At 43.4% G+C, this 11,915-nt stretch overlaps 1 protein-coding gene across 2 annotated transcripts; it reads right to left on the bottom strand.

Moving 5' to 3' along the window:
• Positions 1 to 517: 517 nt before the first annotated feature.
• On the bottom strand, positions 518 to 10,281 carry POLR2D (RNA polymerase II subunit D). Of its 2 annotated transcripts, XM_082465633.1 has the most exons (4): positions 10,159 to 10,281; positions 7,879 to 8,059; positions 2,844 to 2,939; positions 518 to 1,712 (listed from the first exon to the last, which is right to left on the bottom strand). In XM_082465633.1, the coding sequence occupies exons 1-4, from the start codon at positions 10,229 to 10,231 to the stop codon at positions 1,634 to 1,636; spliced, it is 429 nt and encodes a 142-aa protein (XP_082321759.1). In that variant the 5' UTR covers positions 10,232 to 10,281; the 3' UTR covers positions 518 to 1,633. The 2 variants fall into 2 exon arrangements, with proteins under 2 accessions (XP_082321759.1, XP_082321760.1); XM_082465634.1 differs by lacking the exon at positions 2,844 to 2,939.
• Between the last annotated feature and the right edge of the window lie 1,634 nt (positions 10,282 to 11,915).

The following is an 11,915-nucleotide window of genomic DNA, read 5'->3' as shown; positions in this document are numbered from 1 at the left end:
GCAGACTTTGAGTAGGCAGTTGGGTTTGTTTTCATAGTCTGATACCAGTACCAGTGGGTATGCTACCAATTCCTTGCACTAATTTTTTTTCTTTTCTTCTTTTTTTTTTTTTGGGGGGGGGGCTGTGCCACATGGCTTGTGGGATCTTAGTTCCTTGACCAGGAATCGAACCAGGGCCCTCGGCAGTGAAAGTGCAGAGTCCTAACTACTGGACCGCCAGGGAAGTCCCCCTTGCACTTATTTCTACAAAGCAAGCTGACTAATAACAGCTAACATTTACTGGGGTATAGTGTATGTCAGACACCAATAGGCTCTTTTTAATAATTTTCTCATTCAATCTTCATCATCTGTGGAATAGAAACTATTATCCACATTTTACAATTGAGAACACTGAGTCTCAAAGAAGTAAAGTTGCCCAAGGATGAAAAGATTATTTCCTCAAATACTTCTTTAATTGAGGTATGAATGACATTTCCTTCAAATAATGATCAAGAATATTGGGGACTCAGAAACCATGTCATTTCAGAAACTGAAAGACTTTATTAAAGAAATTTTATTTTTGCCTTAGTCAGCAGCTGACATAAAACGACCTTGACTTTTAAAGCCAACTTTGTTCTTTCCCCAGCCTTTTCTCTGGACCATGAATTCACTTGGAGCCAACAAGTGCCTCAAAGAAAAATCCCCAAACTGTGAAGAAAACAGGCATATTTCCCTTCAGAAAATTCAGAGCCACAGTGTTTAGTAATTAAAGTGTTTTCTCCGCAACTAGCCTCAGATGGAGTGACGCCACTGTAGTGGCTCGGGAAGTGGCAGGCTCCCTCCTTCCATGTCTCCTCCGTCGCAGAACACCTGCTGCTAAGCAGGAGGCCAGAGGTTTGGACCCGATGCCCCGGATGAGGACACTGTGAAGTGCTCACTCCTTCACATGTGGCCCAGGAAGGAAAAATCTGAATTTGGGAGTGACAAAGTAAGTGCTTAAAGACCACTTACTCCAAATCTATGCTGCGCAGCAACCCAGGAAGAAAGCCCAGAACTTGTCCATCTCACGGCGATGTGCCCCACAGCGCTCAGCAGTCACCCGCACGTGTAACTACTCTTGGCGGCAGCCTCTTCCCTGTCTCCTGGGTTAAGCACAATGACGCCAAGGCGCTATCATCCTCTCTTTAAGAATCTCAAACAACGATACAGGTCTCGTTTAATTGCTCCTTTTGCATTTAGGTGAGACTGTTTCCCATACCAGTTTTACATGTTCTAGTATAGCTTCAAAAACAACGAACACACTGAAATTAAAACATGAAATATTAGGAATCAAAAATAACACCAGGGCCAAAGACCGTGACGTAAGGCGGCCAGCGGCGTGGCCGAGACGCACGTCACCCCGCCTCACCCTCCCCAGAGGCAAGCGCAGGCAGCCGTGGCCAGGCCTCGCCAAGGTTACGCGGGTCAGCGGCGTCCCACAGTCGAGCCGGAAACAGCAACCTAAACCAAGACCAAGCACTGGGTCGCTCTGTCCAAAGGCAGCCCAGGTGTCTCGTGCAACAGACTTTCTGTGCACGGCAGCCCTGGATGCTGGGCCAGCGGTGCCGCGCCGGGGGTGTGACGTGGCTCCCCCAGCAGCAGGGACGCCTGGAGATCAGTACTGAAAGCTGCGCTTGGTCTGGATGTCATCAAGAATCTGCTGCAGCTCCTCGTCTTCAAACCGCCCCTCCAGGCTATGAGGAGAAAACCAAAAGCAGTGAGGCTGCAGCGCCTGACTGTTCCCCGCCCTCTTCTTTCGTGCCTGCTAATCTCGGAGCTCCCCCAGCCCACCTCCCCACTTACCCCTAAACGCCGACACCTGTACATTTCAACTCATTTCTTTCCTTTAAAAAACATTATGAAGTATTTCAAACATATAAAAGGTACAGAAAATAAGCTAATTTGAAAAGTTATCCCCACTTGATTCCCCCTTTTTTTTTTTTTTTTTTGCCACACCGTGTGGCTTGCAAGATCTTAGTTCCCCGACCAGGGATTGAACCCGAGCCCCCTGCAGTGGAAGCTCGGAGTCCTAACCACTGGACCGCCAGGCAATTCCCTCCCTCCTGGATTCCTTAATAAATATGACAGACACAAATCGATGGCTCTGTGTGTGCTCCCCTATTCCAATTCCCTCTCTTCCTTCCCCAGAAGTAACCATTATCCTAAATTCGGTATTCATCATCCCTACATGCACTTTTATATGAATATTTACTATAGTACATGTAAATGTGTCGACAAGCAATGTGCAGTGCTGGTTTTAAACTGTAAGAAATCGCACTGTATTGTATGTATCCTGCAATTTTGTCACGCAAAGTTCAATGTGGCACTTGTTGACATTACTCCACGTTGTCCTGGTTCACTAGTTTTTCACTGCTACATAATAAACACTGTATGCTCATACAATGATTTATTTCTCCAGTCTTCATTGTTGTCCAGTTTCTGCTGTCACTAACAATGCAGCAATAAACATGGGAATACATGTCTTCTTTTAAACTACGTATGCGTTGCTTTTAGGACACGTACCCAGGAATGAATTTTGGGGTCATGGGGTATATTCATCTTTAGCTTTACTGGATGTAGCCAAACTGCTCTCCAATGTGACCGTACTAATTGGCACTCCTATCATCAGTGTACCAGAGTTTCAGCTGTTCCACATTTTTGCCAACAATCGGTGTGCTATAAAACCACCAATCTCATTACAAAGGCACTCATTCAACGTTGGTGATGTCTATCTAGATTTTAAATGCACACAGCTTTTAGACACAGTAATTCTACTTGTAACAATTTATCCTATACACATAGAGCTTTTCACGACCAGTCCTAACCTTGGGATCAGAGCCTTGGACTCCTCAGCAGTCTCTGGACAAAGGTTGGCTAAACAGGCCAACTCAAACTTATGAAGCTTCTTCTGGAGCAGCAAGCTGATCACAGGGAAGAAAATCAAGACAAACAAACAAAATCAAACAAGGATGAATAGGAAAAAGGGCATCAAACGTAGCTAGCAAGGAAGAGGAAAAATAAAGCACTTGCAATCTTCCCATTATGGTTAAGTTTGCTGCAAAATCCCACTTTCAAATCACTTCCTGTTCCTCTTGCTGGAGAACAGGAAGCTACAACGAAACCAGGCAGAGACAGTGAAAGCAAGGCGAGAACACCACTGCAGAGAATGCCTGCGATGGTAACTTCTGAGAAACTGCTATCCGCCTCGAGGACTACACGACCTTTCCCCCAAGAGTTTATTCTGCTGCTCTCTGCTCTTCCTACCACTGTTCTTTGCTTCCTTTGTTATTAATTTTATGTCAAACACATGATGTCAGATGTCCCCAATCTACCAGGCATTTTGACTTGAAGAAAATTCCCTTTTAAATGTATCTAAAAAATAAATACAAGCATGTCTTACTTTGTACAAATCTATGTATAAACTGCATCTTACTTTAAATGCACTTCTAGTTCAAACTGTAAAAAAGAACATCAATACAAATCATATCCTGGGTTCACACATCGACTTCTTAAAACAGAGGTCGTCCATGGTAAATCTGGTTTCAGAGAGGACCTTAATTATCTGTTCAGATACAAACATTTTCTGTCCTTACCACTCGATTACAAGCCTATTAGTTATTGTACAAAATTGAGAAAATAAACACAGAAAAATGGAAGTCACTACCTAAACAAAATCAATGTTACCATCTTAGTATGCCATTCCAAACGGCTTTCTGTTTTAGAATACAAACTCACTCATTCTGTTTTGTAACTTTTCGTCACCTAATAAAGCTATTTTCATTTTGTAAAGAAAATACTGTAAACTTAGTTACACAGGCAGAGGTTCATAATGTAGTGTATGTATTATACGGAGGGATTTGTTGTAAAATGAACACCTGCTCATTTATAAAAAATACCAAAAACCCCCCCACAAAACCCCAACATGGGAAAATAACCTGAAATTCTACCCAGAAATAACCAGTGCTAACATTTTTGTGGAGAGTCCACTCCCCCTTTACATAATTAAAAACAAATAAACAAACAAAACAAAACAAAACCCCAAAAGGAATTATAACAAATGTTATTCTGTAACTGGCCTTTTTTCACTCAACAATACAGAAGCTGTTTTCCATATTAGTACACACATAACTTTACCTTGAACATGGCATTGCACTGAAAGGTTGTGCCATAAACTTATATATCAAATTTCCTGCTGTTGAACATTTCTGTTGTTTCCAATTATTCATCATTTAAAATAATGCATTCTAAACATCATTGTAAATGTATACTTCTTTGTGCACTTGATTGATTACTGTGTGCTTTAAAGATAAATTACTGGAAGCAGAATTATTCAGTCAAAGGATACTATATAACTGGATGGCTTCTTTCTGAGAGACAGTGCCCTAAAAGGGCTTTACCAATATACACTACACTTCCACCAGCAATAAAAGATGGTGCCTGTTTCCCCTACTTCTTACACTAGGTTTCCCATTCTTTATTTTTTTTTGGCCGCGTCAGGTCTTCGTTGCAGCACGCAGGATCTTCGTGGCAGCGTCTTTCGTTGTGGCACGTGGGCTCTCGTTGCAGCATGTGGGCTTCTCTCTAGCTGTGGCATGCTGGTTTTTCTCTCTCTAGTTGTGGCACGCAGGCTCCAGGGCACATGGGCTCTGTAGTTTGCAACACGCGGGCTTCTCTCTAGTTGAGGCACATGGGCTCAGTAGTTGCGGCGTGCAGGCTCAATAGTTGTGGCGCACGGGCTTAGCTGCCCCGTGGCATGTGGGATCTTAGTTCCCTGACCAGGGGTCGAACCCGCGTCCCCTGCATTGGAAGGCGGATTCTTTAACACTGGACCACCAGGGAAGTCCCAGGTTTCCCATTCTTTTTAAACCTACTTAGCTATTTTAGCATTTCTTTGATTTCCTTGAAGATGAACATTATTTCATTAGAATTAGATAGTCATTTGAAGTTCTGATATAAATCAAGCCATTAGAGACTAATAAATCCATTTTTATAAACTGGGTGTCATCTCTTAATTACTTGTTAGAGCTCTTAACATTAAGGATATCAATCCTTTTCCCAGTTTATTCATACTTAGATTTTACTTATGGCACTTTATTTAAAGACATTTACGTAAATTCATTTACTTATTCAACTAAACTAAATATGCTCAAGTCCTCGCCTTGCAAAGCTTACAGTCAGCTACAGTCCATCAAGCTTCCCCTCATTTAAAGTCCTGCTAACCACCCAAACCTGTATATTCACCCAAGTTATCACAGAGCACCTCTATGCAGCATAGTTTATATTTAAATCCTTAATTCCTTCAGAAATTATTTTGGTATAAGGTATACAGAGTTACAACTTCATTTAAAAGTATCTTCCCAGTAACTTACAGTGCCATCTTTCCCATATACTGGACTCATATAAAACATAATAGATTTGGATTTGTATCTGTTCCTGAATTTTCTATCCTGCTCCAATCATCTATCTATTCTCATGCCAAAGTATCACTATTTTCATTACTGTCACTTTTTAATGTATTTTAACAGCTTGTAGGGCAAACTCCCCTTCCTTTTTCTTTTTAGAAGTTTTTCTGGGGCTTCCCTGGTGGCGCAGTGGTTAAGAATCCACCTGCCAGTGCAGGGGACACGGGTTCAAGCCCTGGTCCGGGAGGATCCCACATGCCACGGAGCAACTACGCCCATGAGCCACAACTACTGAGCCCGCGTGCCTAGAGCCCAAGAGCCACAACTACTGAGCCCACGCGCCTAAAGCCCACACGCGGCAACAAGAGAAGCCACCGCAGTGAGAAGGCCACGCACCGCAACGAAGAGTAGCCCTCGCTTGCCACGACTAGAGAAAGCCCGCGCACGGCAACAAAGACCCAACACAGTCGAAAATAAATAAATATATTTATTAAAAAAAAAAAAGTTTTTCTGACCATTCTTACAAATTTAAGATCTTGGGGGGGGGGGGCATTCGTTAATTAACTTATTATTATTTATTTTTCACAGCAGAGGATATATTTTTCTTGGCGCCACTTAGGTAGCCTGTGCTGCTCACTGGTAGGATTCAGGTGACTGGTGCCTTGCCTCAGCCACTGTATGTTTATTTATAATATGCTATTATTTATATATGCTATTATAATAATTATATTATTATTATATTATTATAATATAATATAATATATATTTATTTATATATGCTATTATAATATGCTATTACCACCTCATCTTAATTGAATTATATGGCAAATTATGCTTTATCAGTGGAATAACAGTAACAGCCACAAAACAAATTACAGATGTTCAAGGTGGTATAACAATGTCATCCAAAATCCTACTTACAAAGTTCCGAGCATATTTGAGAATATATATCAATTACCTTGAGGATTTAGGATGGCACTAAATGTATACATTAATTTGAGGAGAAATGACATTTTTACAGTATTAAGACCTCTTATTCGTGAATGTTTAAGTCCACCTTCATTTGTTCAAGTCATCTTTTTGGTTCAACACTTTGCAGTTTTGTATGTAATCTTTTCCCCATGCATACACTCACACTTTTCAGAACAGGCTATACTTCATATACAGCTTTATCACTTCATTTTCTGCACACCTAAATTATGTGAACATCGTTCAATTTCATTTTCTATCATAATTTTCAGTGACAATATAGTAGTCCATCAAATGGATTTAGCACAATTTATTTAATTACTGTTGAATATTTAGTTTTTTTTAAACTGTGACTATTATTAACAGCTCTCTGAAGAATATGTGCACATATGCATCTTTTTGTCCACTTGCTTTTCCTTAGGACAGTACTGCTCAAATATTTCACCAGAGTAGAGCAAACAAGTACCCACAACCAACTCAGGGGCATAGGCACAAATGACTTTCTGCAACTGCAAGGATTTGAGTCTCATGATTTATTTCAAGAATTCAGGGACTTCCCTGGTGGTCCAATGGTTAAGACTCCGAGCTCCCAATGCAGAGGGCACGGGTTCGATTGATCCCTGGTCAGGAAACTAATATCTCGCATGCCGCGTGGTGCAGCCAAAATAAATAATAATAAAAATAAATAAACACAACTAAAGTATTAGAAAAAAGAGTTCATATATATTATTTGTTTTACTTCACAATATACTGGTATCTGTTTGCTTTAACGCAGAAATGTTTTAAACCATACCACCAAGTAACACTGATGACACCCAGTTTATAAAAATGGACTTCTCTAGTGGCTCAAATTATATCAGAACTTCAAATGATTATCTAATTCACATGAGATAATGTTCATCTTCGAAGAAATCAAAGAAATGCTAAAACAGCTCTTGTTTTCCCTGGGGCCTCCTATGTACCGCAGCACCTCACTGTTTCCCAGAGCACATCCAACCAATTTGAGAAGCAATGCCTTAGGAAAAAATGCTAAAAGCCGGTCACCTTTTGAATGGTAAAGCAAAGATCCAGAAAGAATGCTCCTGATTTATATTTATTAACATAGCAAGATCTCTAGGACATATCAGGGAAATAATAAATAAATAAGCCCACTTTATTAAAAAAAAGAAAAAAAGCAAAATAAAACAATGCTGTGTATTTATGGTGTGTATGCCAATGTATGGAACAAGCTCTGGAGGGCTAACAACAAACTTCTGACAGCAGTCACTCTGCAGGGAGGTAACTGGGATTTGGGGTACAGCAAAAGGTGGCCAAGGAAGATTCTGACCATATAAGCTATTTCAAAATTTTGACAAAGACATTATTTTACTTACATTAATCGTACAGATGATGCCCACGGGGTGGTGGGGAGGAGCAGGGAGGTGGCGACAGCATTCTATGTGCAGATGTCTAATAGTTTGGATTAATAAAACTTTCTTTCAGCACTCACCTACGTACACTGGCAATGGTCTCTCTGTTTTTGAAACGACTGAAACGGGCTGTGTAGTTTAAAGTTTTCATGAAGACCTCAGAAAGTTCCTGTTCATCCTCTGCACTCTCATTTTGTTGCTTTCGATGCTCCAGAAGCATATGAACTTCTGAATTTAGAAGTGTCTCAGCTGTTTCAAACTCTATTTGTGAGAAGCATAAATGTCAGCTGAAAATATTCCTCCAAAAGTCAGCTTCTAAACGCTCCTTTTGCCTTTGAGACTATCAGCAAGTCTCTGTCCCTGCAGAAATCCAGAGGCTTCATATCCCACAACTGTACAGTACTTTTCAGGTTTTTTTTTTTTTTTTTTTTTTTTGCCATGCTGCGTGGCTTGTGGGATCTTAGTTCCCCGACCAGGGATTGAACTCGGGGCCCCCGGCAGTGAGAGCGCCGAGTCCTAACCACTGGACCACCAGGGAATTTCTAACTGTACAGTATTTAAAAAACAAACAAACAAACAAAAACCTGAATAAAAAGTACCTAGACAAAACCTAAATATGAAAAACTGGTTTAATTTATCATGAAATTAAGAAAACCATCTCCCTCTTAGTTATTACACCTTAAAAAAGAAAACAAACATATATTTCCATTATGCCCAAAACTTCCATGAAGCTATCCTACGAAAGGAAGTATTTCACCATGAGTCTATAAAATACAATACTAGAAGCAACCTAAATGTCTATCAACAGATAAATAGTATTATGGTACAACCATTAAGTACTACCTAGCCCTTTGAAAGAATAGAACAGTTCTACACAATGTATCATCAAATTTTTAAAAAGCTGTATGACTTCTATAGCATAATTCTATTTTTGCAAAGAATAAAGTGTATAAGTATATATTTATAAAGGAGCACAGTGTGGAAGCATAAGCACTAAACTATTTACAGTCGTTTCCTCTGGGTGAAAAGGTGTGGAATTTCACGTTTTACTGTGGATATAGTAATTTTTTTTAAAAGGAGGGTACTGTTAAGGTTTCCCCCACTTACTTTGTGTTTTCCAGTACCTGTAAGATATGATACTTTAAAATCTTAAGCTTTCTACTTATTTTGGGTTATTAAATTACAAATTAAGCACATCACACTGCAGAGAGGAAGTTCTCTGATAGCAAAATGTGCTTCACTCCCAGCCATCTGACAAAGATTATCTCCCGGACCAAACTCCAGCCTCCTTCCTGTGCGCCCTCTTCTCGCCAAGGACTCAACTCTGGTCCACAGAAACTTGACGAGGGCTTCCCTGGTGGCGCAGTGGTTAAGAATCCGCCTGCCAATGCAGAGGACAAGGGTTCGATCCCTGGTCTGGGAAGATCCCACATGCCGCGGAGTAACTAAGCCCATGTGCTACAGCTCTTGAGCCCACGTGCCACAACTACTGAAGCCCGCGCGCCTAGAGCCCGTGCTCCGCAACAAGAGAAGCCACCGCAATGAGAAGCCCGCGCACCGCAACGAAGAGTAGCCCCCGCTCGTCACAGCTAGAGAAAGCCCACATGCAGCAACGAAGACCCAACGCAGCCAAAAATAAATAAAAATAAAATAAATGCATTAAAAACACTAAAACGCTAACAAGATTTCTAATAGCTCCAGGCCGCATCCCTGGGATGACTCTCTTTACAGTGGCTGTTTATGAAAACCGAAGGCTGCCAAAATAACTTACTGTTTGTTCCAGCCAACACCTGAAGACAGGGCCCCTGTCTCCCAGCCCAGAGCGAGGGGTGTGGGAGGGTAGGAGTTAACGGCCAGTTAACAAATCCAAAGGGGTTTCAAATGGACCAACCCCCCGCTTCCCGCTTTTCGTAACTTTTCACTTCCTCGACCCTACTGAGGCCCCGCTCACTCCCCTCCTTATTCCTTCATTCTCCCTTTAAAATGCCCAGTCACCTCTACAGATCGAAGTTTAGATGAGTCCACGCTTGACTCTCTTTCTTATTGCAATAGTATATTACTGAATGAAATCTGTCCTTTCCCCTTTCGTGCCGGCTTTGTCTTTGACACATCCCTCCAGCACTTCGCAGCTTATCGGATAAAACAAACTACTTAAACAGAAGCAAGAGACCGCCCAGGGGCGGTGTGGAGTTGGGCGCCGACGGCTCCGGGGCTGCAGCCGTGGACTCCGGCTGGCCCGCTCCCGCGGTACCTTGCCCTGCCGGCCCGCATCCCCCTCCTCCCTGCCCTTCGCCGCGCCTGCCCAGGCCTGCGGCGACCACGCAGGACCACGGGGGCAGTCCGGCAGCCCCAGGCCGCACCTTTGGGAAAGATGAGCTGTGAGGCGTCCTCCTCTACGTCGCCAGCCCGCGGGTCACTGCCAGCAGCCGCCATCGTCTTGCCGCGCACTGCAGCCCACGCCGCCGGAAACGGAAGCGCCGAGCCGCGGCCACGGAAGGGGCGTGGTCTTGTAGACGGGGCGGGGCTCCATTGGGGATGGGCGGGCCGCGATGGGTGGGAGGGACCCCGACGGGGCGGGTGGGGCCGAGGGACTTGCAGCGGCCTTGAGCTTCCCTTAAGGAAGCGGCGACGGGCCAGAACCGCGGGGTCGCGGGGGTTCCCGGAGGGCCGAGGAGCGTCTTGCGCTGGCTGCTTCCGGAGAAACCGTCCTTCTCTTCTCCAGAACGCCCTTCGCCGCGCGTCGTAGGGACTGGTCACTTGGCCTTTCTGAGCCTCAGCTAACTCACCGGTGAAGTGTGGATGAGGATACCAGCTTCCCAGGGCGTAGGGAAGGATTAGATGAGATGCATGAACGTGCTGACCGACCCAAGGAACTGTCGTTGATGGGAAGCTGGGTAGGTGACTCCGAAAACATACAATGTAATTTCTTACAATGCCTTAAGCATTTAAAATGTTTGATTTGTAGTGGATTTTTTCCAATACTTCTCAACATGTGGATAGTGATATTGAGAGGCCTGTTGGAACATTTGGATTATACTTAGAAAAGTAAGCAGGGGCTTTCCTGGTGGCGCAGTGGTTAAGAATCCGCCTGACAATGCAGGGCACACGGGTTCAATCCCTGGGATCCCTGGTCCGGGAACATCCCACATGCCGCGTAGCAACTAAGCCCGTGCGCCACAACTACTGAGCCTGCGCTCTAGAGGCCATGAGCCACAACTACTGAGCCTGCGCTCTACAGGCCATGAGCCACAACTACTGAGCCTGCGTGCCACAACTACTGAAGCCCGCATGCCTCAACTACTGAAGCCCACGTGCCTAAAGCCCATGCTCCGCAAGAAGAGAAGCCACCGCAGCGAGAAGCCTGCACACCCGCAACGAAGAGTAGCCCCCGCTCGCTGCAACTAGAGAAAGCCCGCCGGCAGCAACGAAGACCCAATGCAGCCAAAAATAAATAAATTAATTAATTAAAAAAAAGATAAGTAAGCAAATGAAAAAGTTTCCAGCTTGAGAGAAAACAGATGGCTGTACAATGAAGGAAATAATCACAGTACACTACTTGGCTCAGGAGTGAGCCACGTTTAGGTATCATGTGAGCTCTGTTAACAGAAAATGAATGAGGATATTACCAGACGAGAATATGTACCCGTATTCCTTTGATTTACAGATATAATCTTCACGAAGTTAATTTGCCTTGTATCTGTATTTCCAGAAGAAATGTATCCGGTGAGTTAATGGCAGGTTATATAGTATCGTTAGAGCTTACTACCGCCTTGAAGGGCTTTCCTACATAGTTCATTACAGCTGTGGACCAATGTCCCGAGGAGTCTGGGGACATGCAGCAGCTGGGTGTGGGAAATGGTCGTGAACTCAGCGTAGGCCTCTTTCTCTCATCTGTCCATCCAACAGGGCTTTACAGAGCAACTACTACTTACTGGACTTACATGGGCTGCCCCCAGGGCTAGCCGGATACCCAACACACACAGCAGGAGAGAAGTCAACAGGTGAAGAGAGAAGAAAGGAGAATAACAAATAATACATAGTAATGTTTCATAGGTTGGTTTGTCCACATTTTCGTTCAGGAAAACCATCATAAATACTTAAGTGCAAAGCCCTGAGG

This window comes from Balaenoptera physalus (genome assembly GCF_965194825.1).
Source record: "Balaenoptera physalus genome assembly, chromosome: 6".
Lineage (NCBI taxonomy): Eukaryota > Metazoa > Chordata > Mammalia > Artiodactyla > Balaenopteridae > Balaenoptera > Balaenoptera physalus.
The sequence above is the reverse complement of the archived record's forward strand: the minus strand, read 5'-3'. Positions and strand labels throughout refer to the sequence as shown.

What these genes read in the sequence shown, in the direction of transcription:
- POLR2D (XM_082465633.1), bottom strand. Translation starts at nt 10,231, where the DNA reads ATGGCGGCTGCTGGCAGTGACCCGCGGGCTGGCGACGTAGAGGAGGAC. An exon ending in ACCATTGCCAGTGTACGTAG is followed by an intron (nt 2,940 to 7,878) that starts GTGAGTGCTGAA and finishes CCCTGTGATCAG; the next exon opens with CTTGCTGCTCCAGAAGAAGC. An exon ending in TCCAAGGCTCTGATCCCAAG is followed by an intron (nt 1,713 to 2,843) that starts GTTAGGACTGGT and finishes TTCTCCTCATAG; the next exon opens with CCTGGAGGGGCGGTTTGAAG.